Below are 25589 nucleotides of genomic sequence, written 5' to 3' on the forward strand. Positions count from 1 at the left end.
TGTCAACATGCAAATACGAAACAGCCTAATGGTTATGATTTGCTGGGAAAGTTCAGAGTATTGAGCAAGTACAATATAACCAATGCAGACTTGGGGGTTACAAAGGCAAGGTAGGAGAATAGGGACTCCAAGTAGAGACTAAACAGTACTTTGGAGTTGGCCAGGTAGGAGGAATCGTGTGTCTAGATTTATAAATCAGACACATTAAGGCTGGGTTGTGGGCTGAGTGTGTCCCTCCACCTCCCCAGGATTCATACATTGAAATCCTAACTCCAATACAATGGTATTAGAGGTGGGACCTTGGGAGGTAATTAAGTGACAAGGGTACAGACACTCCAGAGAGCACATTGAGAACCAGAAAGTAGCCCTTACTGAACACCAAATCTTCCAGTGCTTTGGTCTTGGACTTCCCAGCCTCCAGAACTATAAGAAATATTTGTTGTTTAAGCCACCCGGTCATAGTACTCTGTTATAGCAGCCCAAACTAAGGCTGGAAGGTGAGAACACAAAGTAAAAGTCTTAGGCAAAATTCAGAATAGTTGTCTAATACATTTTAAGTTGAGACTTGTGATAGAAAAGTCTGAAGACATGGCCAGTGACAAGACCTGGAAGATCTTGCAAGAGTCTGTAGAGTTTGAATTTTTATCTTGAAGGTGATAGAGAGCCACTGAAGTGCTTTAAACAGGAGCCAATCATATTTGTTTTTGAAATATCCCTTTGAGGATAGAGGACTGAACGGAAGGAAGAAAGAGCGCATCCAGAGAAACCAAACAGGAGGCTTATTATAGTAGTTCAATGGGAGATCATATTGGCCAGAATTAGGAGTGAGAGGATGGAAAAAATGTGGCTATTTCAGTTTTTAGGACAGGGAACAGAAAAGGTTGGGGACGTATTGAGAAGACAAAAGAATGTTAGATGTCAGGGACAAGGTGTAGGCAACTGGGTGGACAGGTGCCGTTCATTGAAAAGGAAAAATATTGAGGAAGCAGTTTTGCTAGAAGTTGGTGAGTTCTTTTGGACATATCAATTTTGATTATCTTGAGGGAAAGCAAGAAGAACGATTTGATGGGAGGGTAGATGTTTGGGTGAGAAACTCAGAGAAAGATCCAAATTTGGCAGTCATTAGGCTTATGAATGGGAGTTGAAATCATGGGCTTGCCTGCCCGGAGAGTGCATGAAATTGCACTTGGGTGATATGAAAATGCCATGAGACCCTCAACAGTATCCTCTCAAGTTTCTAACATATGAAAATAAAATACAAACACAGCTTGAAGAATTTTTTAAAATGTGTCTCACAGCTACAGAACATCCTGAGCTAGAAAGGGGTGAGGATCGGCCGGGCGCGGTGGCTCAAGCCTGTAATCCCAGCACTTTGGGAGGCCGAGATGGGCGGATCACGAGGTCAGGAGATCGAGAGACGATCCCGGCTAACACGGTGAAACCCCGTCTCTACTAAAAAATACAAAAAAATAGCCGGGCGAGGTGGCGGGCGCCTGTAGTCCCAGCTACTCGGGAGGCTGAGGCAGGAGAATGGCGTAAACCCGGGAGGCGGAGCTTGCAGTGAGCTGAGATCCGGCCACTGCACTCCAGCCTGGGTGACAGAGCAAGACTCCGTCTCAAAAAAAAAAAAAAAAAAAGAAAGGGGTGAGGATCACAAGAAAAGTAGCAAGTAGAATAGAAAGATCGAGAATGCTCACCTCCTTTTAATAATAGAGTTGAGCACCAGAAAAACTATTACAAATTATTTAGTGAACCCTCAACACAGGAACTCTCCTGATGCAAATGACTTCTTGCTTAACAAGTCAAACCCTAGTCATGTTGCTTTGATTTGAAAGTATACTAATTGATGTTAGGAACAGGCATTATCTTTGCTCAGTACAAGCAGTAAACCTTGTGGAAATTTATTCTGACAGAATCTGAAGTCATGGCTCCTTAAAGAGCCATGGATTTCTTTTGTATGAATCTAGAAAAAAAACATTTGTCAGAATAGCCTATGTCATATCCCACTACCACTTGATTAAAAGAGGAATTTCTGCTGTCATTGTTCAATGTTGGCAAGCAGATGCATAAACCCAGGAGACCTCAGGGCCTGGGATTCACATTTTGCCATGATGATCATTTATCATTTCGTCTGAGTACCCTTTATGGCATAAATGTCCTTTCTGTTTCATTTTACAAGCCATTACACTAATCTAATTAGCTATTCGGTTTCTCATTGCATGTATTTGGTACCACCCATGATAAAAATGCATGAAGTATGGTTTTGCTTCAGTAGTAATTTTAATTATATTACAACTTTATGTGGAATATGCTTTGCTTTGTGGTCCCTCATCCTACTCATAAGCTTTCCAATCACACGTTTGAGACTTGCCAAGTGACCTATGTCTATTAAGGAAAAAAAAATCATTGTAGTAATGATTTATAACATTATCTTTGACTTGGCCATTGGGTAGAAATTTTTCTCTGATATTTCTTTTTAAAACTTCAAATAAATGCATTAATAAAATCTAAGAATTTGTCATTTTAATTCATTTACATGACTGCCCTTTTGTTTTTTGGTTTCACCATCTGAGAATGAAAGAATTGCTTTTGCCAAGTGATTTAGAATTCTAGAAATAAAAATTGTTTCTTTAGACTATATGCAACTTCTTTGTCAAATATTGTTTCTTTACTTGACGGCCTCTGAGGTAAAAGCTAAATACAGCAAATTAGAAAGCATATCTCAATGTTCCTATTGGTCACAAGGTGTTTTTCAAGCATTGCTTTATTTTGGACTTTTAGTTTTTAGAGTTGTATTATTTGTTCAACCTACTCATTAAAAGTTCCCAAGATGGCCAGGCACAGAGGCTCATGCTTGTAATCCCAGCATTTTGGGAGGCCAAAGTGGAAAGATCACTGGAGGCCAGAAGTTTAAGACTTGCCTGGACAACATAGAGACCCTGTCTCTACAAAAATAAAAATAAAAAAATTAGCCAGGTGTGGTGGTGCACACCTGTAGTCCCAGCTACGCCAAAGGCTGAGATGGGACCATTGCTTGAGCCCAGGAGTTCAAGGTGCAGTGAGCTATGATCTGGAAAAAAAAAAAAAAATTCCAAGGTGTTTCCATCTTGATTATCTCAAAGAGTACATCTAACAGCAATGCTTAATTACAAAATGGAGCTATTTATGGAAAAATTTCCAAGCACAGTTAGGATTACCTTTTATCAAGTAATGAAAGCTACTTTTATTGAACACTTACTCTTCTAGGCACTCACTATTCCAGACGCACACGCACATCATCATCATCGTCATCGTTATCATCATCATCTCATTTAACTGGATCCTCATAAACCTTTAAAGAAGATGCTGTATTAGTCCCATTTTTGGTATGTGTAAAGTGGAGCATAGAGGGTGTTAAATACCTTGTCCAAAATACACCTCTCACCAGTAGCAGGATAAGGATTCAAATCCAGGAACTGACTTTAGAACTCTTGCTCTCAGTTGCCACATAGCTTTGCTCTCACAAGTAGTGAGTAACTGACATGCTTCTTGATTGTCTTGTGTTTCTTCCCAACATATACCTGTTAAATTATCTGCATGTTTTCTCCCCCATCACTCTCTGGCTGCAGGTTAAAAGATTCGTGTTTTTCTCATGTCTCTTGATCTTGCTTCAGCTTTGTTCCATGCGTACCACCTGTTCCTTCCTCCAGAAGACTGATTTTGTTATACATTACAGTTTAACAAGTGCAACCCAAGCACTGTTTGCTTCCCTTTCTTCCACATCATAACAGCTGATTTTGTTTTCAAAATTCTAGTTACTGGCTCATCTTAGGCACTGATGGGCAACCTATTGTGTATTTAAGGAGGAATAAGTATTAAAATATTTCCTTTATGAAGGCAGGAGGTGTTTTCAGTAATCTACAGAGGAGGTGAAATAGAGTAGGGGCCTTGGAACAATAAAGAAAGAGAAATTAACAGTCTAATGTGGCCAACTGCCTGGCAAGATGTTGGAACCAAGGATCATCCAAAGGGATGCCACTGGCAAAAACTCTAGCATCATTCCTTAACACATACTACATTATGCTGCCTCCATGCTTAAGACCTTTGATGACTTCCTATGTAGGCCTAGAGGATATAAGCCAAAATCCCTCACTTATAATTCAAGGCCCTTTCCAATTTTCATCCAGCCTAATTTTCTTTTCTTTTCTTTTTTTTTTTTTTTTTTTTACCTTTTTTCATCCTTTGTTTTTTTTAAATTTTCCTGGATTTTGTTATATTCCTTTTATATATGCATACTTTAAGTTCTGGGATACATGTGCAGAACATGCAGGTTTGTTACATAAGTGTATGTGTGCCATAGTGGTTTGCTGCACCTATCAACCCGTCATCTAGCTTCTAAGCCCCACACGCGTTAGGTATTTCTCCTAATGCTCTCCCTCCCCTTGCTCCCCAACCCCCTGACAGGCCCCAGTGTGTGATGTTCCCGTCCCTGTGTCCATGTGTTCTCACTGTTCAACTCCCACTTATGAGTGAGAACATGTGGTGTTTGGTTTTCTGTTCCTGTGTTAGTTTGCTGAGAATGATGCCTTCCAACTTCATCCATGTCCCTGAAAAGGACATGAACTCATTCTTTTTATGGCTGCATAGTATTCCATGGTGTATATGTGCCACATTTTCTGTATCCAGTCTATCATTGATGGGCATGTGGGTTGGTTCCAGGTCTTTACTATTGTAATTAGTCATCCAGCGTAATTTTCATCCTCATCTCCTGATCCACTGTGCTCCAGCGTCACAAATACAGCCAACTGAGAAATTCTCACTTGCATTCCTTTAGGTGTGGTTTTCCACATTTCTTTATTCCCTTCCTAGTAATTCCCCTCCATCCTTAGGGGCTCAGTTCAAATGCCATTGTCTCTGGGAAGTTTTGCATAGCTAATGTCTCCCTCCTCTTTGTGCTAGTGGAACCATTAAGTTTAACAAACAGGACTTGTCAGGATGGAGACAGGTGACAAAAAAAATGCCACTCTTTTTCCACTGGTCATTCAAATTTGCTGTGGCAGCTCCTTTATCCCTGCCCTCTTTGCATGAAACTAGGATAGGTCCTAAGACTGCGGATAGACCAAAAGAGTCATCTAGTTACTTTAGTCTCCCAGATATCTCAGTTCAGTATCAATATGATCAGTTAATGATGATAATGCAAGCTCCAGATTTCGTCCACAGCTGCTCACCTCCAGCGCAGGTCTCCTGCAGTAGAAATGGGGACAGTAATCAGCTCCTTCTCCCTCCTTACTCACCACCCCCAATCCTAACTAGTTTCAGATTCTTAACCCTCCAGGATTGGATCTGGAAGGAGAAGACAAGGCAAGAGGCACGTATTATAGTGAGCTGGCATTGATTCCTGGGCCTGGCAAGTGATCAAAACTGGCTTTCTATTGAATCTACCAGTAGGTTCTCTGGAAATCTTCCCACTCTTCACCAAAGCTAGGGCTCACTCACCCCAAAGCATCTCTCACACACGTCATGCGTGCTTCCTCTCTTAGCATTGCACCTCTGGCTAATGAATACAACATTTTTGTGCTGAGGGCTCCTTGCCCCTTCGTGATCCCACTGGGGGAGGATCTTAGACAGCCTAGAAAAGCTGGAAAAATATCAAGAGGATCTAATTTATAAGGCAGGAAGATTAATTTTTAATTCAGTGATGACTTAAAGACACTGCAAATGTTATGAAAGAGACTGGATATAACACAAGTGTTAAAACTGGTCTGGGTTCAAGTCTTGGCTTAACCATTTGTTAGCCATCTGGTCTTGAGTTGTTGCAGGAAGTCAGGGACCCCTAACGGAGAGACCAGCTGAAGCCACGGCAGAAGAACAAAATTGTGAACATTTCATGGACATTTATTAGTTCCCCAAATTAATACTTTTGTGATTTCTTATGCCTGTCTTTGCCGTAATCTCTGAACATAAATCGTGAGGATTTCATGGATACTTATCACTTCCCCAGTGAGTATCCTTGTGATTTCCTATGCCTGTCTTTACTTTGGTCTCTTGATCCCGTCATCTTCTTTGTAAGCTGAGGAGGATGAATGTCGCCTCAGGACCCTGTGATTGTGTCAACTGCACAAATTGTTTGTAGAGCATGTGTGTTTGAGCAATATGAAATCTGGGCATCTTTAAAAAAGAACAGGATAACAGCGATGTTCAGGGAACAAGAGAGGTAACTTTGAACTGGCCGCCAGTGAGCCGGACGGAAACAGAGCTATATTCCTCCTCTTTCATAAACAAATAGAAATATCGCTGAATTCTTTTTCTCAGCAAGGAACATCCCTGAGAAAGAGAATGTGCCCTGAAGGTAGGCCTATAGACGGCCCCTTTTTAAGGCGTCCTGTCTTTTATGGTCAAAGCCGATGGGATGAAATAAGCCCCGGTCTCCTATAGTGCTCCCAGGCTTATCAGGTGGACAAAAATTCCCACCTAATAAATTATGGTCAGACAGGTTGTCTGCTCTCAAACCCCATTTCCTAATAAGATGTTATCAATGACAATGCGTGCCTGAAACTTCATTAGCAATTTCAATTTCACCTCATCTGGTGGTCCTGTGATCTCGCCCTGCCTCCATTTGGTTTGTGATATTGTATTACCTTGTGAAGTATGTGATCTCTGTGACCCACACCCTATTCGTGCACTCCCTCCCCTTTTGAAAATCGCTAATAAAAACTTGCTGGTTTTACGGCTCGGGGAACATCACGGATCCTGCCAACATGTGATGTCTCCCCCAGACACCCAGCTTTAAATTTCTCTCTCTTGTGCTCTTTCCCTTTATTTCTTAAACCAGCCTAGACACTTAGGAAATAGAAAAGAACCCATGTTAAACATCGGGAGCGGGTTCTCCCGATATTGAGTAAGCTATTTAACCTCTCAGTGTCCTTGCCTGTAACAGGAATAATAATAGCATCTGCCTCATGTTGTCATGACTCAATAAGAAAATATTAAATAATAAATACTGTTAAAGTATAGTAGTTTTATTAACTACAAATGATTTTTTGTTTTTATTTTTTAGTTTTTATTTCTATTTTTTGAGACAGAGTCTTGCTCTGTCACCCAGACTGGTATGCAATGGCATGATCTCGTCTCACTGCAGCCTCACCTCCCAGATTCAAGTGATTCTCATGCCTTGGCCTCCTAAGTAGTTGGGACTACAGGCGTGCGCCACCACACCCGGCTATGTTTTGTACTTTTAGTAAAGATGGGGTTTCTCCATGTTAGCCAGGCTGGTCTTGAACTTCTGACCTCAAGTGATTCACCTGCCTTGGCCTCTTAAAGTGCTGGGATTACAGGCATGAGCCACTGCTCCCGGCCTACGAATGACTTTTTTAATGCTACTGTCAATAAAACAAGGGAATACACAGAGTAGTGAGTATATGAACTCTCCACTGCTGATCTTAAAAATAATGTTGACAGTGGCAGGTCAAATAGGAAAGATAAAAATAAACCATTGTCATTCATAGTACATTTTGCTCTTGTCTTCTTTAGATCTTTCTGGTTTTTTTTGGGGGGGGGAATATCTAAACCATTTCATCCGAGCCTATTCCTGTTTATCTCAGGTAGGGAAGGATGATATAGGACCAAATATGGTAATTATCTTCAGGACTTTATATGATTTGCAGAATTGCAATTACAGGTCACCAGTTTAAATCGGCCCTAGGTTCGTAGAAGGCTTTACCATCTGTTGACTTTTTTTAGTAATTAATATGAAATAGATGTATAACACTATCAGCTTTTAATGTAGAACCTGGTGTTATATTTGTTGTGCTTTTTGAATTGGGGTTGGAAAGCTGAGGAGGACTGTAAATGGTTACAGAATTAATCTATTCTTCTATGTCACCATCTGTTTCTCCTCCTTTCTTTTTCCAAGTCCATGGCCTTGCCTGATTCATCTTGCAGTGTTTTCACAGAGAACTTCCCGTGTGGAAGAAAAGGTGTACCACATTCCTATCCTGCTTCTAATTACCATCATAATTTTTTATTTCCCACAAATCTCTAAGCAGCCCTTTGTTCACTACCAAGGAGGTAGGGCTTTAAATACCAATAAATATAGTGCTACAAGTTCAAAAGCTCCCCAGAGCCCCACCCTCATTAGTAATCTCCCAGAGTAAGCAGCTCATGCACTCAGCAAAGGAAGGTGCCTGAAACTCACTCAGTATCAAATCACCTGCCACAACTGTTGTTTACGATGATTTTGCCCTCTTTCACAGAATATTGTATCCTTCTTTGTATTTGTGTACATGATTTCCAGAATAATCAAGTATATTTTTCCAGCTGCTCCTATTGGAAAGATAAGGGATACACTGTATCAGCTCATCATCTGCAGTTACTAGAATAGCTATTCGTGCCAGGCAGGCCCTCTGTCATGTGGTTGTGGGTGTTTGTTCCACATTTAAGAATGAAAGGCACATTCTTCCTACCCATAGTGGGGGAATGATTAATCTCAAGGAACATCTGGTGCACCAGCTCTGTGAGAATGGTCTTGGTTTTGCCGTCAAGGATTAAAGGATATGAACTGATTTTTTTTCACTCCTTCCATTTACGGCATACAGTAACAAGATTCAGCGTATCACCTTGAGCAGAATTCTCATATCCAGGAATGATACTTGCAGTGGCATGAGCACTACATAGATACTGGATAGTAATGAATAATAATAACAATAAATAGTAGTAACCGTAGTTATGATAAATAATAGTAATAATAATGATAGTAAAGTATTGATAGCATTTCATGAATGCTTTGTAGATGCCAGCACCATGAGGAAGATCTTGCCATACAGTTTTATATCTAGAGTAGATGAACATTGTGTGTCTGTAAAAACCCTGGATGCTCAGTGCTTAATTTTCCTTAGTCACTCTTGAAACATCTGGGCAAGTCCATCAAAGTCATCTCTTCCCAACTTCTCAAATACACATCCTGCAATCTGAGAATATTCTTAATTTTAAGTTGAAAGAAAAACATTAGATGTAGGTTTTCAGAGGGTCAGCCTGGAGCTGCTGCAGCTGCCTGCTTTCCACAAGTTATCAGTTTCCACAAGTTTCCACAAGTTTGCAGCCCACCAAGAGCTGCAAAGGTCAGTGAAGCGCGTCACAGGGAACCCAGGGACAATTGATTTGGAAAGAGCTGTGAGCAGGGCTTTTTGTTTCTATTTATTTATTTTTGTTTGTTTGTTTTCCTCATCCTTTAATAATACCCCATGAAGCAGTATCTCTGAATGGATCAATATGCCATGGAAGTGGATACTGGTCTGGCAGCTGCTGCATTTTATTTGTTTATGCTCATCTTTGGTGGCAGCCAAAATTTTTATTTTGAAAGCATGAATCATCCTTGAACACTTGGTGTGTGTGTGTCTGTGTGGGTGTGTGTGTATGTTTTCAAAAGAGAAAAAAGGAGTGCTTTGCTCACTCACAGTTAATAAATGTTTATATCTGCTCAGCTATCCTGGTTACCCTCAGCTTGCAAAGGCATAAATCACTGGTTTCTGTCAACTCTGGAAATGACCTACAGATTAAATGCAGATCATGGTGAGATAGGTGCTTTCCACATATTTTTTATTTTTAAGAAATCTTCCCACTCTGCTGGCTGTGCCTGCACCTGCTAATCTTTTTCTATTTATTACCCTAGTTCATTGTGTGGATAGCAAAGAATTCCAGATTACCTCTTCTACACATTTATGTCAACTTGTTTTAAGAAGTACATCAGCACTAAATGATTATTCTGTTGTGAAGATTTGTCCTTTAGAATAGGCTGTGATTTGATCACATGTATTTAAAAGAAATTTTATTTTTAAAAAAGTAATTTGTTAAATTTTGCAAACTAATATCAAGGATTTGGAGTAACTAAGCTACTGAATTTAGAAGGGTCATATCTTAATATTTCCTCTACTACTACTTTGAATTTGACTGCCTCGCCATTATTACCTTTACTATTGATAAATATCCAATAATAAAGACAATCTTTCTAGTTTAACAAACATCAAAAGGCCTTAATGAAGATGACAGACGTTAGGTAAATCAACAACCCATTAAAGGGAAGCATTAAGTCTGAACACGAGAGTCTATTAATTTTCTGTTGTTCTTGTACCTTATGCATTTGCCAAATTCATTGTCCCAGTGGACACTAGGCAAGTCTCCAGTCCTGAATAAGAGCTGAATGTTTTATTCTGGGCTTCTGCTGTCACCCATCTAGTACTGTTGTCACAATTGCTGAACCATCAATGGAGAAAAAAGGTCGTTATATCAAATTATGAAAAAAAATAATTTGTCTGAAAAATTTAGCCTTAACACAAGGTAAGGCTAATGAAAAAAATCTAAGACAAATGGTGAAAGGGAAGATCACACTCAAGGTAGAATTTACCTATAAACCTACTTTTTGGGAATATAACCCCCTGGCACAGCAATACTATCATACCTAATTCATCTTCCATGCAATGTTCGATTGGGCACCTCAGAAAAAGGTTTCAGCAATTCATTTGATGGTTTTATATTCTGACAATACACAGGACAAATAAGAGAAAATCAGATTTACTTTTCAGAAATGTGCTTTGCATTATCACTGTACTGGAAACCATCTAGTGTGTAACTTGAGGGATTTGAGTGGTGGCTTTCTGATGAGGATAAACCTGAGCTCAGTTAGACTTGTGGCTAGCCCATGTTCCCATGTCTTTTTTCATTAAGAATCAGAATGTTAACTGTGGTTTTCTGGCCAGATTCCAGCATGGTTAATTGCATGCTGTCTACCTAAATTCCCTTTGCTTGGGATGTTCTTCACTTTGGATCGTATTGCTTTTATTGTCATATTTCCCCCAAGAGGTGGGTACATGATATTGTAGAATGAGCCAGAATATAATTTGTTAAGCTAATAAGAGTACTTTGGGGATGAAGGGTTAAATGTAAGTAGTGTGCTTTTCACAATTCCCCCCAATGAGGCCTATTTGTACAGTAATTAATGTGGAATAACATTAGTGAAACATGGAAATGAGCCAGATCGCCATGACAAGAGTGGCAATAGCACAGAAACAACTAATTCTGATAATTTATATAGAAAATAATCATTTAAACAAATATGCAGAAGCTCCCTGCCTAATGCATCTTTTGCCTTATTTATTTATTTGGTCCGAAACTGACACATTCAATCACTAATTGAGTTAACACAATATTCAGTAGGTGAAATTTATTCCAAATAAACGTTAAAAACAGTTACAGTTTCTGTCATCTTTGTACCTAGCATGGCACCTAGAACAATAGCTTGCATAGTGACATTCATTCGTTAAAGTAAGGTTTGTTAATGAATGAAGATGGGGGCAAAAAAAAAAAAATCAGGAGGGAAATAGTGTTTACAGATTTCCTAAGACGCAGCAATCTTTAGGCATGTTCCCTGCAGTATTTTATCTAATACTCACAATTATCCCCATTTCACAGATGAAAAAACAGAGGCTTGGAGATGCCAAATGACTTCCCCAAGATCAAACAGCTTTAACTTTCAAAGCCAGTTCTATTTTACTATAAAACCCAACCACTCCTTGTTATCTTGCAGCCTCCCATGCTGTGCCTGGCATCTTTGCCCTTAATTTGAGGAGGCAAGTCTGAAAACCTCCAACACTGTGAAAGTCAAGTTGATCCCCAAAGACGAGGTTAACAACAGCCCTATGGAATTTTACATCGTTATTCTGCCTCTCATTACTCCAATTCAAATCTGTCACTATTGCCATTTTAGAGTTGTCATAATTATTGCCAAGTAATTATATACTTGTCATAAAATATACCGTAAATTGAATCTTTAAAAATTGTAGTACAAAGGAGTTCAAATGTGTTTAACGAATCCAGAAATTAATGAGAAAAAACACTCTTTAAGCTCCCTAAAATTGACTCACCATGGTTGAATCTATTGTGTTGACTAGAGAAAATGTACTTCAGCCCTCCTGCACCTGCACTGTATTTATAGCCAAGTTTTCAGTTTTTTAACTGACATTAAATTACCTAGAAATTGAATGTGTGGAAAATGATAGAAATTTATTTTGCCTCATGAGAGAAATCGTTCTCTTTCTATTTTTATTTTTCTTTTAATGTAGCATAAGAGTCTATACCTTTAAAGTCTGTTAAACTGGGATGTAGGAAATGTGTATTTCTATATGATAATGGGTATAGCATAGTAAAAGACTTGAAATACACAATAATACATAGACTATAAATTAGTCAATTTCCAACGGTTCTAGCACACATCTCACTTTAATACAGAAATTCCTATACCAATATATTTCATTTCCAGCCAGACAGTGGCTAATTTATGACTCTGCCAACAATGCCATTTTAATTAATTTTATTCATCTTATTTCTCTTTCCTCTGTTCCTCATATCTCATCTGTTTGCATTGCCTAGATTTTAATTAAAAAACCTCTCCTCTCTAAGGAGCAATCTGAAGTGGCAAAAATAATCACTTAAAATATTACAGTCATTAAAAAATTGGCTGTGGTGGAAGCCATGCATTTTCAATTTTCCTACAAATGATGTTTTAGCTTCCTTTTAAAGCGCACTTTGTATTTGAATTGTCTGCCACCAGCCAGCTTGGCTATCAAAAATGGTCTTCCAGCTGGGTGGGCTGAGTGACAACTCCTTAATGGAGGAAATGGATGGCTCTCTGCTCATGTGGAGGAGAAGGCATACCAGGCAGATTTCATTCCATCTGCCACCAGCTCTCTGCAAGCTGGCATTGCCCAAATGCCCAATATCCTCATTCCAACAAAAAGGATATCGTCAAAAAATAAATGGTAAGGCTACAGATGCCTGAAAGAATCATCAGGGTCATTAGACCCCAGGGAGATCATATTAAGAGGTGCCTTGGTGTTCATCTTTGATGAAAACCTAATATAACAATGGTGGAGGCAAATGTAAGCACTTTTACAAGTACGGAGGTGAAGTCATTAACATTTTCAGCCAGAGTATAGGGAGTAACCTTAGAAAACTACTATCCTGAATTGTGGCCAAGGACTTGTTATATTGAGGAATTTGCACTGATGTTTCCTGTTGATGATTTTCTGAATGACAAATTCTTGTCACTTAGTTACACTGCGTCCTGCTTGTCAAGTAAAGGAAATCCATTTAGTGGCAAAGTAGGAAAATATTTTTGATTGACAAAGAGAAACACATAAGAGCCATACTTAAGGGACTTTAGAAATCGGTAATCTGCTAGTACTTAGAAGTATAAAGTGTATGTCATTGATCAAGGCTAAATAATGAAACAAGTACAAACAATTATAATTATATAATAATGTACATTAGAAGTGCTAGAAATAGAAATAAAAATTTAGAGCCAGCTGCAGAATTTATATCTTTATTTCACCCTGAATAGATGCTTAGTTGCTTGATGTGTATTCACCGTATGTCAATCAAAAGCTGTGGTTCAGGAAGTGACATGTGATTTAGAATCATCTGCTAAAGAAAACCTAGTAGATTTTCATGATGCTCAAAATAAAATAGTCCTGAATTCCAAAAATTCTTGTTTTTTTCATATCAAGAGCTCATGTGTCTTACAAAGTTACACATTTAATTTGTTTTGAAGTTGTTTAGAGTTTAATTGTTATTGCATACAAATGATAGGAGTTCAAATAGATGTTGAACAAAAATAGGTATTAAAATTGAGACCAATTTTTAAAAGTTCTTTTCATGCTTTCAATGATTTTTAACATAGTAGATTGATGTTATATAATGCAAACTTATCTGTAAGAAAAGTGGCATCAGACATCTTGCATTAAGTTTTCCTGTTTTAGGAATATTTGGTAATCTGCCAAAATTTGGAGGAGGGCTTTTAAAGTTCTAATTAATGATTCAGTCTGCCCTGAAGATGAATGAATGTTTGCAGTATTTTTGCCTGTTGTATTGTGGGACATATTCTATGCATGTTACTAAAGGTTTTAAGTTGATCTGAAGAATTTTAATGACTATTCTGATGAAAAGTAGTTAAAAATAGATTGAAGTGCTCTTCTATTTTTCCATCATGTTTGCTAGGCATATGAAATGTAATAGCATATTTTTGGAAAATATATATATATTTAGAAATAATGATTATTTTGTAGCACTTAGAAGTTTCAGAATGCATTTCCTCATATATTATTTGTGCCACTAACAACACCTCTAGCAAATAGATATTATTGATTCCATTCTACAACCTGAGAAACTGAGGCCTAGAGGAGTTAAATGGCTTCTGCAAAAATATGGAACCATTAAACAGAGAAAATTTATTTCAACACATTTCTAATTCCAATCCCCAAACTCCTTGAGGGATTTCAGTCCTTATCATCTTAATTGTTTTTGGTTTCCAATTTTTATTCTTTTCCAATCTTAATTTCTTCAATTAATGTAGGTGCTAAATTTACTTGAGTTAGATTCTAGGAGAAAGCTCAAGCAATGCCTAACTAAGAAAGCCATGGATTCCCATTCAGAGCCAGAAATGCCGATAGAAAGCAAGCAAGGCCCAGGGACACTATCTCAGTCTGAATGCATTCAGGCATAAATTTGTAGTTTGGAGAGCATCTAGGAAGTAGGCTAATTCCAAGACACCAAGCCCACTGTGGCCAATCCTAAAACAGAATTAACATGAAATTCTAACTTGTCTTGTAATTGATTTAGCCATTCTCAGAATGAGAACCCTAATCTGGCCCCCCACCCTGGATAAGGCTCCAAAATACAGGGCCTGTGATTATCAACTCCTTAGAAAGAAATGGAGACTCAGTATACCCATTGCTCTCAAATAGCTCAGGAATTCACTGGTTTCACAAAGACCATCCCCAGTTTTACAGGCGCAGTATACTACGGGCTCATATATCCTTAAAAGAGCATTTTATCACTGCAAACACTGGGAGAACCCTTGAGAACACTGGGTTCTATTCAGAATGGCAGAGGCAGAAATCATATCTTGATCTCCTTAGCATGGTGGGGAGCAGAGCAAGCCATCTGCAGCTGTGTGGGTTCTGTGCATTCCCAGACCCTGTTGCCTAGAGAGTGACAGTCCCATCTTGCTAAGAGACAGGGAACATCCAGCCATCTCCCGCTGAGGGATGGCTGCTTCCTTTGGGTGTGTCACAGCCTTTCTTTGGTAATATGTCACTCTATTAAGACTCTAAAGAAGAGAATATTCAAAGAGCAATACTTCACCCCCCTCCACACCCAAAAGTCGTTTATTATGATTTTCAAATATTGTGTACCATACATAATTTTATATGCTGTTTTATAGGATTGGCAGCATAGTAGGTTTATTTGCACCAACATCACCAAAAACACATGAGCAATGTATCATGCCATGATGTTATGATGACTATGATGTCATTAGGTGATAGAAATTTTTTAGCTCCATTATAATATTATAGGACCACCATTGTATATGCGGTCTGTCATTTACTGAAACATTGTCATGTGGTACATGACTGTATGTGTCTTAGAAAATCATGTTGTATATCTTAGGCATACACAATAAATTTATCTTTTTTAAAAAAATAATTACCTTAAAATGTATTTCCATGTCATTCACTCATTCATTTGTTGAACTATTTAACAAATATTTTTTAATGCCTGCTATATGCCAGGCACTGTGCTAAGACCTGGAATATAACAAGAAATAAAATGGACATTGTCCCTGCCCTACAGAACTCACAGTCCCTGGGCTTGACTGATAGGTTTTGTCCAATTGGTTTTTTTCGTCTGTTTCATTTTAAGAGTATATAAAACTTAAAAGAATGTTTGATATTTCATGTATAGCATTTCTCTTTTTATTTCTCCTTTTTACTGTTTTAGCTTCCCATGACCAGCCCCAAGCATTTCTGTATATATGACTTATTACCAAAAAATGTTAATGCAAACTTATAGTAATTTTTTAAAGTAAATAACATTTACTACCTCCAGAGTTTGATCTTGCCTTTATTCTCTTCAAGCTGAAAAAAATGTCATTAGAAAAAGTATCACAAGAAATATATTTTCTTTATTTTTTATGTGTTCTTTTGGGGATTAACAAAGTTTGTAGTTTCCCAGTTCCTCATTTGGGACTGCATGCACTTTTTAGGTCTGGTCAGAAACTTTTACTCAGAAACTGGTTGAGAATATGTGATTATATCTGGGTTTACTTTGACCTTTTCTGCATTGCGTATTTAGATTAGCTGGCTGTTCTACTCATATTCCATTTACAGATAAATTGTGGAAGACTTGAATGGCAAGTAAGAAATATATGGAATATTGAAAAGGTCAATGCTATTTAGCCCATAACCACAGAATTTAAAATACATGACAAGTCATTATCAAATTTAATTCCCACAACAAGGACAGTGGTAAAGATGGGAAATTATTCCAATTAAAATATTCTTGTTTCATATTGAAGACAGAGATGGCAAAGCTCAAATGCCCTCTTGACTCCTTTTTTATAATAACTTAATAAGTTAGAAAGAAATTGTAATTGAATTAAATAAGGCAAAAAGAGGTAACAAGCTCTTTTGGTTTGAGAGTCCATCATAGAGGAACTAATATAATAACTTTTCTAAAAACTCTAATTATACATGAGTAAGACAAATACAGCTACAAAACCAATTCAACAGCCACCCCATGCTTTCTTTTCATCTATAGCATAGCTGTCAGTCAGATGGGAACTCCATTTATTTCCATGGAAATGAAGGCAGCGAGTTCAATTTTGCCACCACCCGGGATGTAGATCTTTCCACAGAAGATATTCAAGAGCAATGGTCAGAAGAATTTGAGAGCCAGCCTACAGGGTAAGTAATTGCTATCTCCCATGCTGTGTACGTAGCACTTACATTTATTCTACTGGACATGTTTTAAATGCATATTGTTAAATGGCAAAAGCATACTTAGATCAATACTGATGCTTCTTATCGTAGACAAGCCAAAAGGGGTGCACTTACCCTAAAGATTCTAAGTTTATAATTTGCATATTAAAAATGTGTGATTGCAAATGCTTTTAACTTCACTTGACTCACTTATATCTCATTTTAGTTTGTTCAGCTTTTACTGGGAGAAAGGTTTTTTCCCAATGTTTATATAGAATACAAAATCTTCCCACTACTATCATATTGAGATTTTCATTTGTCTTCCTGGGGTCTGAGATTTATAGATGCTGCTACCTGATTTTCATTGGAATGTGGTTTTGATCTATAAAAATTGTTTAGGGGATAAAATTTATCTTTGAGAGATTTATAAAGGAGGAATTTGGGACTGAGGTTGAAACAGGAGACCTGAAGCAGTGAGCATCCTTTGATGGTAGTGCTTTCTTGCTGTTCTGAGCTGTGTGCCGCCTTCTGGGTCCTAAGTCCCTAATATATATCCTACTAATTGGGCAGCACTTTCAGAAGTTCAAGTTGAAAAGAAATATTAATAAGATTAGAGACTTAACCCATAAGGTGGTATGAATTGGAGGCAAATGTTTTCTAACACTATGATAAGGATGAATGAAATTAACACAAAATATAATTTTATAATGAATATGAAATAGCAATAATTTACTGACTGAGAAACTTTTCCAGAGTGCAACATTTGATGTATAGTCATGTCACTCTGATCTCAACAGATTAAATCAAAACTGATTAAACTTCGAAGTCCCTGAGTGGCAAGATGGCTAGTATTGCCCTTTTGGGCTCCCTGCTGTGCCTTGCCCAAGAACTTCTTTCAGACCCAGTAAGACTCTTCCATTCTCTCTCCCAGAAGGACCTGTCTTTTTTAGCTTGTTGTATCCTCAAAGCTTATCTATGAAAGAACACAAAAATTCTTACCCTCAGCCTGAGCCACGCCGCCACTGTGACCCTTTGCGGCCACAATGGGGTCTTTCACTGTCAAATGCTGAATTTCTACTGCATTGACCCAGCCCTGCTCCTCCCTGCCTCAGGGAAGTGACTCAGGTCCAGCCTGTGGCACAGCAGGCTAAGCCTCTGCAGAAGCCTGAGAATCTGAATGACTCCACCCACTCAGGGCCTATTGACCTCTGCAGGCCCAGCACCAAGGCTCAGTCCTTAAACCCACAAGGCCTTTTCTGACTTTCCTGACACCCTGAAGCTCCATGTGCAGTACAGCTCCAGTATCTCCCTGAGATACCAGAAGCCTGTTTCTCATTTTAGCCTCTAGGATCTCTCCAGGGTCAGGCTGGGGAGACTCTAGAGGAAAAAAAAAAAACAGTGGTTTCTGGTCCTTCTAGCTCTTGTAAGAACAGTCCCCTCCCCTCCCAGATCAAAGAGCTTTGGTGGAGTCCAGAGCTTTGACAGTGCCCAGAAGTCTTTCTACCTTTATCTTCTGGAGATAAAGGATCACCAGCACATCACTTCTCTCTGACTGCTGATAAAAAAAAAAAAAAAAAAAAAAAAAAAAAAAGACCAATTCAACTCCCTTTCCTGATTATGGCGCTTGATCACAGATGAGGGGATCCAAATGTTGAGGCACAAGAAACTCATTTACTCCCACGCTTTCATCTCTCCACACTAATTCCATCCATATATCAGGGATAAATCACCCCCTTCAGGGAGTCCCAGAGCCCCTGGGGACTCGGATGATTCCCCAGTGTTACCAGCCCCCATCCCATTAAAGCAGAACTAAAGAGATGCATTTCCTCTCCAGGAGTACCATTCTGATTCACACATAAATACCAATCTGTCTCTCCCCCATCCTCCCTCTCCTTCTCACCTTCCACCTCTCTCCTTCCCTGTGTGTGCCTGTATCTTCCAAGAAAAATCAATATTTTAAATGTAACTTGCTCTTATTGTTTGGAGGGGAAATAAAATTTATTTCTACCTATGGCCTTCATACTGGCTGTTCTCTCTCCCAAAATGCCCCCCATCTTCTTAGCTTAGTCTATTAGCAAAGCGTGTCTATAAAAGGGCACAAAAAATGCCTTAGTAAAAGAATGAATAGTCCATTCAGCTCTCTATGAGTAACACTTGTGGAGACTTGGTACAAAAACATGGAAAACCCCTTCATGAAGTAAGCTTAGAAAGGAATTGACTTGATATTAGAAGAAACCAAGCATAGTTTAGAAGATTAATATACTAGTCCAGAAACATAGCTGGCAAAAATTATATATTCCAATTAACAGATCAGACATTCTGCTTTCCTACAGCACAAATAATATAAGAGAATTTTTGGCTACAACTAAATCATTCCCCCAAACAGAAAAAAAAAGAACTAAAACTGTTTATGCCTGAAAAAAGAGCTGAAGTCAATATGCACACAGAGGATCATCGGAGGAAATTCTATTAACCAAATGATTCAGGTGGTTTTAAGTATGCTCTTTGGCTATTTCTCAGGAGTGAAGATTGACCAAGGTTTTGGTCACAGTGAAGAAGCTGGTACTTCCAGGCCCTGTCATTGTCAGCAGGTTTCTGTTCCAATAAGATATAATCATGTGTTTGAGAAAAGCACCTGTGCCACTCTCATTGCTCTGCAATTAATTTATCTAAATTCTAAAAGTGGTGTAATTCTTCTAGCAACTACACCTTGGGTTTATTTGTGACTTTTGGCCAGGACGTCAGGCCACACCACCAGAATTAGTTCATTCATGCTGTCATCTGGTGACCTAGCTATGAAGTTGGCATTATGTTATAAAGGTATAAAAGGATAATAAGAAGACCTAGTGTTTTCTGCGTTTTGGGTGATGATAAAAATGCTAATTTAATCCATGGTGTTTTGTGTGCTTGTGTGTGTTGTGGGTTGGGGGGGCCTGCACTCCCACCTGGTCCCAAATGTTACTTTATTGGTCCAGGAAAGAATGCTGATATAATAATTTTTAGTCACAGATTCAATTTTTTTAAAAGTCACAAAATAAAATTAATGTGAAGCATTTTTACCTAGGGTAAGAGCTGACACAGGAAAATAGATTAAGAATTTGGTAGTGAAATTCTTGATGTGTTCTGTTTTCTCTGCTCAGTTTATCAAATATTTGTCTCATTCTTCTTTCATCCACCACCACCCACACAAACAATTTATCATGGTAAGCTCATCTGCTAAAATAGACAGAAAACATAGTTGGCAATCCTCACTCATTCAAGGGTGGCCAGTTGAATTGACTGAATTCTACTGCTTTGAGTTCACTTTTTTAAGAAATAAAAAATTATTAATGTGAATATAATGCTTTCATCTCTTTAACAAGGTTTTTCTTCCATAAGAATTATGAGAGAGAAAAAAGAGTATGCAGTCCTCTCTAATAACGTTTCCAAAAGACTTAATATGAATGGCAAGGAAGAAAAGATAGCCAGTAAGCCATTATGGCTTTTTTGGGAAACCAGTTTCCCAATTATCCATATTTTCCCACCATTTGAATTAAAGTATTTTATCTCAGATCACAAGGATGCAAGAGCCGTTTGCCTTTCATATCGCGTAGCTGTCCGAAAATCCAATGTTGATAGGTTTTTTTTTTTAAGTGGGATTTTAAAGTTGTGTTTTCCTTTTTTCTAGAGAAGATACATCTGTTAGTTCAGGCAGGGAGAAACTTGAATAGACACACTGATAATTTATGTGAGTCTTTCTGAACTTTGGCTTAACCTTACAAGCATGTCATTGAATTAGCAGCTACCACATCTCACTTAGCTGAGGCTGTCTTTAGGTGGAAGGCGGCTTTGTAGAACATTGCACATGGAATTTGTATATTTGCCTTTCATCCCAAACGTAAACATTATATGCTTTTACTATTCAAACACCTTTTTTAAAAAAATCTGTTTTACTGCTGTTACCACAATATTTGTGCAAAAGAGAAACTCCACAAATGTAATGAATATTAAAAGCTGGAATCAAGACAGTATGTTCTAATCTTGCCAACCTGCCCCAAATCCTTGGAAATGACAGAAAATAAGCAAACGAGTCTATAATGACACTAAAAAACAAGAAAGTGACCCGTAGTTGGACCAGAGAGAGGAGGTATCTGATGGAAGGAGGGAGACAATAGCCCAGAACACATATTGAATGAGACACTACAAAATGCATCTCAGTATTGCTCCAGGTCATGGATGCTGCACACAGGAATCAGGGTGAGGCTATAAGGACTGCTAAGTAGGTGAATCCCTCACTACACCTACTTCTTTCTTTTCTTTTTCTTTTTCTTTTTTCTTTTTTTTTTTTTTTTTTTTTTTGAGACAGATTCTCACCATGTCACCCAGGCTGGAATGCAGTGGTGCCATCTCAGCTCACTGCAACCTCCGCCTCCTGGGTTTAAGTGATTCTTGTGTCTCAGCCTCCCCAATAGCTTAGATTACAGGCACGCACCACCACATCCAGCTAATTTTCTGTACTTTTGGTAGAGACAGGATTTCACTATGTTGGCCAGGCTGGTCTCAAACTCCTGAACTCAAGTGATCTGCCCGCCTGCCCGCCTTGGCCTCCCAAAGTTCTGGTATTACAGGCATGAGCCACCATGCCTGGCCCTCACTACACCCACTTCTAAGCAGAGACTTATGCCCCCAGGACCAAGCAATGAATATGGACACGTGGAATGGAGAAGCAGGGCATTGTGCCCCCATGGGAATCCTCACCCAGGGGCACATCTGCTCCCAGTGAGTGGGCATTTTTCCACCGAAACTAAGAGAGAATAGCAGATATGAATTTAAGCAAATAATCTAAATCACTAAATCTAAGGAAAACCACCTCCATGTAAAAAAAATAAAAATAAAAGTAAAGCATTAAACTAAAGAACTAGGAACCAAGTAAGTAAAAGGAAGTAACAGATTAAACTAATGGAGATTGTATAAGAAGTATAATTAATATCCTCAGCAGGATAAGGGCGTATACTGTGTTTGTGAAATTAGAACAAATTTTATGAGGAAGAAACAATTAGAGATGTGAGAAATGGCAATATATGATTGGTGAAACAAGTTTAATGGATTTTTTTCCCTGAGTATCAGTATAGGCAGAGCTGAATAACAAATTAGTGAGCTGGAAATTTGAGTCTTGAAATGTTATTTCATTACAGAAAAAGAGATATTAAGATATTAAGAGATAAGTGGCACTTCCAACATTAGAAATAATAGGAATTAAAGAAGAAGCCAGAAGGAATACATGGAATGAAATATTCAAATAAATAATTGAAAAAAGTTCCCAAGATTAAAAAAAGGAGAAGAAGGAGGAGGAGGAAGAAGAGGAGGGGTAGGGAAGAGGAGGAGGAGAAAGGTATAGTGGCTATGAATGAAAATGTTTAGCAAGATGAATGGAAAAGTACCCAGTCCTAGATAATCAGGGAGAAATTTTAGAACACCAATAAAAGAAAATTCTAAAGCTTCTAGGTAAGATTTATTGTACTTTCCTTGGTAGCATTAAGCATTTTTTCAAAGGAAGCAGTTATCTTGAAGTTCTGAAAATGATTTGAGTTGTAAAATTCCTTCTCCAGCCAAATATCACGTATTAGGAAAAAATAAAAACTGTTATAGACACACAGGTTTCAGAAAGTTTACCACCCTCTCTGGAAGAATTACTGCAAGGATACATTCCTGGAAACTAATCCAAGAGGAAGATGAGATATTCAAGAAAGAGTAGTAAACAAGTAAAAAAGTAAAACTTGTACTTCAGTCTAAATAAGTATGGATTATTTGAAAACTTTAACAAAAACTTGAAATTAAAACACAAAAGATTGCAACATGAGAAGTATAGAAGGTGGCTGGCAGGAAGGGAAGCTGAAAAAGGAAATAAAATATTGCGCATGTTCTTAACATGTTTAGAATGAAACTGTAGATCTTGGTTAACTCTTAATGTTAATAGAAAACTTTAAATAAATATAGATATGTGTGTTAAAAAGTAGATAAGCCAGATAGAGGTTATATAACTTCTAAAGCATTAGGTTAACATTAGAACAAAGAAGACATAGTTCAGTAATGTCAGGAAAGTGGGAAAAATAAACAATAAAATACAGGGTAAATAGAAAATAGAAAACAATTGGTCAGGAGCCAATTCAAACATATCAGTAATGTGATAAATTAGAGTGAGTTATATTCACTTATTAAATGAGATTCTCACAGTAAGTTTTGAAAAATAAGCTGTATATTTGCCCTTATGAGAGACTTAAACTATAATAACAAAAGAAATTCAAAGTCAAAGAGGAACTAATACACCAGGCACATGTAACAGAAGCAGCAGGGAGGCGTATTACAATAGGATAGAATTCAAGTTTGAGCATTAAAAGGGCGAAAAAGGAATATTTCATGTATCAATACATGTAGAGCACTTTGCCTAAAGCATGGTGCATAATAAACAAGTTAAAAATTAGTTATTATTCAAAACATAATCACTGTCAGTAATATGATATGGGCAAAGTGGTGCTCAAAAGAAAATTATACTGATATTAATTAATTAATGAGATATAAAAGGTTAAACACAAAGTTGAATAGCCAATGAAACCTGAATCATTCTCTAAACAAGAAATATATCATTGGGAAAAAAACAATATTAATTAAAATGATGATTGGATATGTTTAAAAACCACACAAGTGCTAAAACGGATCAAAGTAAACTTGTTGCAGGCTGTTAAAACAGATGTATTACTTCCTCCTTTTTCTGATTTTCGTTTGACCTAGGTGCTAATATTGCTTTCTTTTTAAGCTAATTGTTTTTATAGTTTAAATATTAAAACAGTAATTTTTCAAATGACAAGTATATAAGTTCTCTGTGCCAAAGTTGTTCTGCAGCTCCTTCACAGAAGTTCTGAGCCCTTCTTTAATTTATAGCACGTTTCCACGCCATCTTTGCTCTTGGCACTGCCATACTTGAGTTGTTTAATAGGCCCCCAGCCCCAAAGTAGCTGTCCATGTGAGCATCCAGAATGCAGCAACTGGCTCCCTATCCTTGTTCCCGAGAGAGAGAACCAATGAATCTAACATATAACCAGGAAAAAACAAATTTGCGTATAGAGCAACAAGAACAATCTCTACTGTAGCCCTTTTGATGTAAGTTGACACTTTCATTAAAAATAGGCTGAAATTTCTTTAGAGCTCTTCCTAACGGTTTAAGCATCTTATTTTCCACAAATTATACCATCTTAAACTAAAATTTAGTGGAAAGTGTTCTAAACCAGAGGTAACAATTCATCCTATCCATCTGGAATATTTTTATCAACCTATCCATCTGGATAGGATGAATTGTTACCTCTGGTTTAGAACACTTTCCTATCCAGACGAATTGTTACCTCTTATTTCAGATACTTTCACAAAATGCTCATAATGCTATAGAGGGATTTTATGTAAACTTACAATTCAAGGTAAATGAATTGAAGGTAGTTTGGCAGTCTGAGTTAACATTATATTAAGTGGGTTTTGTTTTTACAGTCATGTTCACTTTTATTAAAGCAAAACTTAACCATTTAAATAACATAAATAATAAATTTAGAAGCCCAGATAGATTGTAGCTAAAATCTTAAACAGTGCCAAAGACCTCCAGGTAGATAAAGTGTAGACAGTTTATCTTTTGCTAAATATATCCTTGATTAAAGATTGTTTGAGCAATAACTCTTTGCATACTGTACTGCAACTTCATCTAAGGTTGTTTATTATAGCAAGAAAAAAGTAAAAACACTCATTATAATTTAGAAATTCATTTGAATTGCCACTTTGACTTATTTTAAAATGAAAACAGCACTACATTTTACAGGAGGAGAAAAGGAAACCAACATTTATTGAGACTCTGTAATGTCCCAGGCAATACATCATTTTCTCTAAACAGTCTCCAGTCTGGGTTATGTTACTGTCTTATTAATGAGAAAGCTGGGTGCTTTCTAACCGTTCTGAAACCCAATATTCTTTATTAGTGTTGTTCCAACGAGAGTGTAAATAAACATGATACATGTCATAAAAACCTAAAACAAAATTAAATTCGAGAGGAACCAATTGAAGAGAAGGATCTTTGAAATGTAATGCATTCAGGGAAGCCTTCAAATTGAGCTCATCCCTTTACCTTCACCTAAGCTGTTATGCTGGAGGGAAAACCTATAAATGCAATGAAGGTGGAGAAGGCTTCAGTCAAAGTATACATCTTGCTAGACTTCAGAGGACTCATACTGGAGATAAACCTCATGAATATAAATGAATGTGGAAGGTCTTTACCTATGACACATCCCTTATTAAAGAGCAGAGCATTCATCCCAAATATAGACCTTATAAGTGTAATGAACTTTTTCGACCTCAGAGGATTTATATGAGATTTTTTTAAAACCTTATTAATTTGGTCAATATAGGATCTTATAGCCAGGCTTTATTCTGGATCTTAGTTCAGACTTAAAGTTACCAACTTTAGGTGTTTTAATATGTTCTGAATAATATAATTTAAAAATTCATAGAAAATATGAAATGTTCCATTACTTTTACTGCCTTTTATGCTAATATTAGTAGGGAAAAGGTCTGGCTAAGATATTAGATCTCTAATTCCTATGTTCATATTCTTAATATTTTCATAAACCTATATTGAGATAATTTAAATTTTCACTGTGAATTATAATTCATATAAACTGAATACCTGACTTTTTCCTGGAAATTATTTGCTTATTGCAAAGAAAATGAGCAAAATAAAAGTCCAAAATCTCCCGACCATGCTAATTCCCATTCTTCACTGTTGAACTG

The 25589-nt window shown here is 37.5% G+C and overlaps 1 protein-coding gene across 3 annotated transcripts in view; it reads left to right on the forward strand.

The window, feature by feature from the left end:
* Nucleotides 1-25589, forward strand: part of LOC105475346 (reelin) — a 510664-nt gene that overhangs the window by 274941 nt on the left and 210134 nt on the right. For all 3 annotated transcript variants that reach the window (XM_011730519.3, XM_011730520.3, XM_011730521.3), the window contains exon 11: nucleotides 16627-16772. In XM_011730519.3, the coding sequence (XP_011728821.2) occupies nucleotides 16627-16772 (146 nt within the window). The remainder of the gene's footprint in view (nucleotides 1-16626; nucleotides 16773-25589) is intronic.

The sequence above is a fragment of the Macaca nemestrina genome, chromosome 4, assembly GCF_043159975.1.
Source record: "Macaca nemestrina isolate mMacNem1 chromosome 4, mMacNem.hap1, whole genome shotgun sequence".
In the NCBI taxonomy this organism is placed as follows: Eukaryota; Metazoa; Chordata; class Mammalia; order Primates; family Cercopithecidae; genus Macaca; species Macaca nemestrina.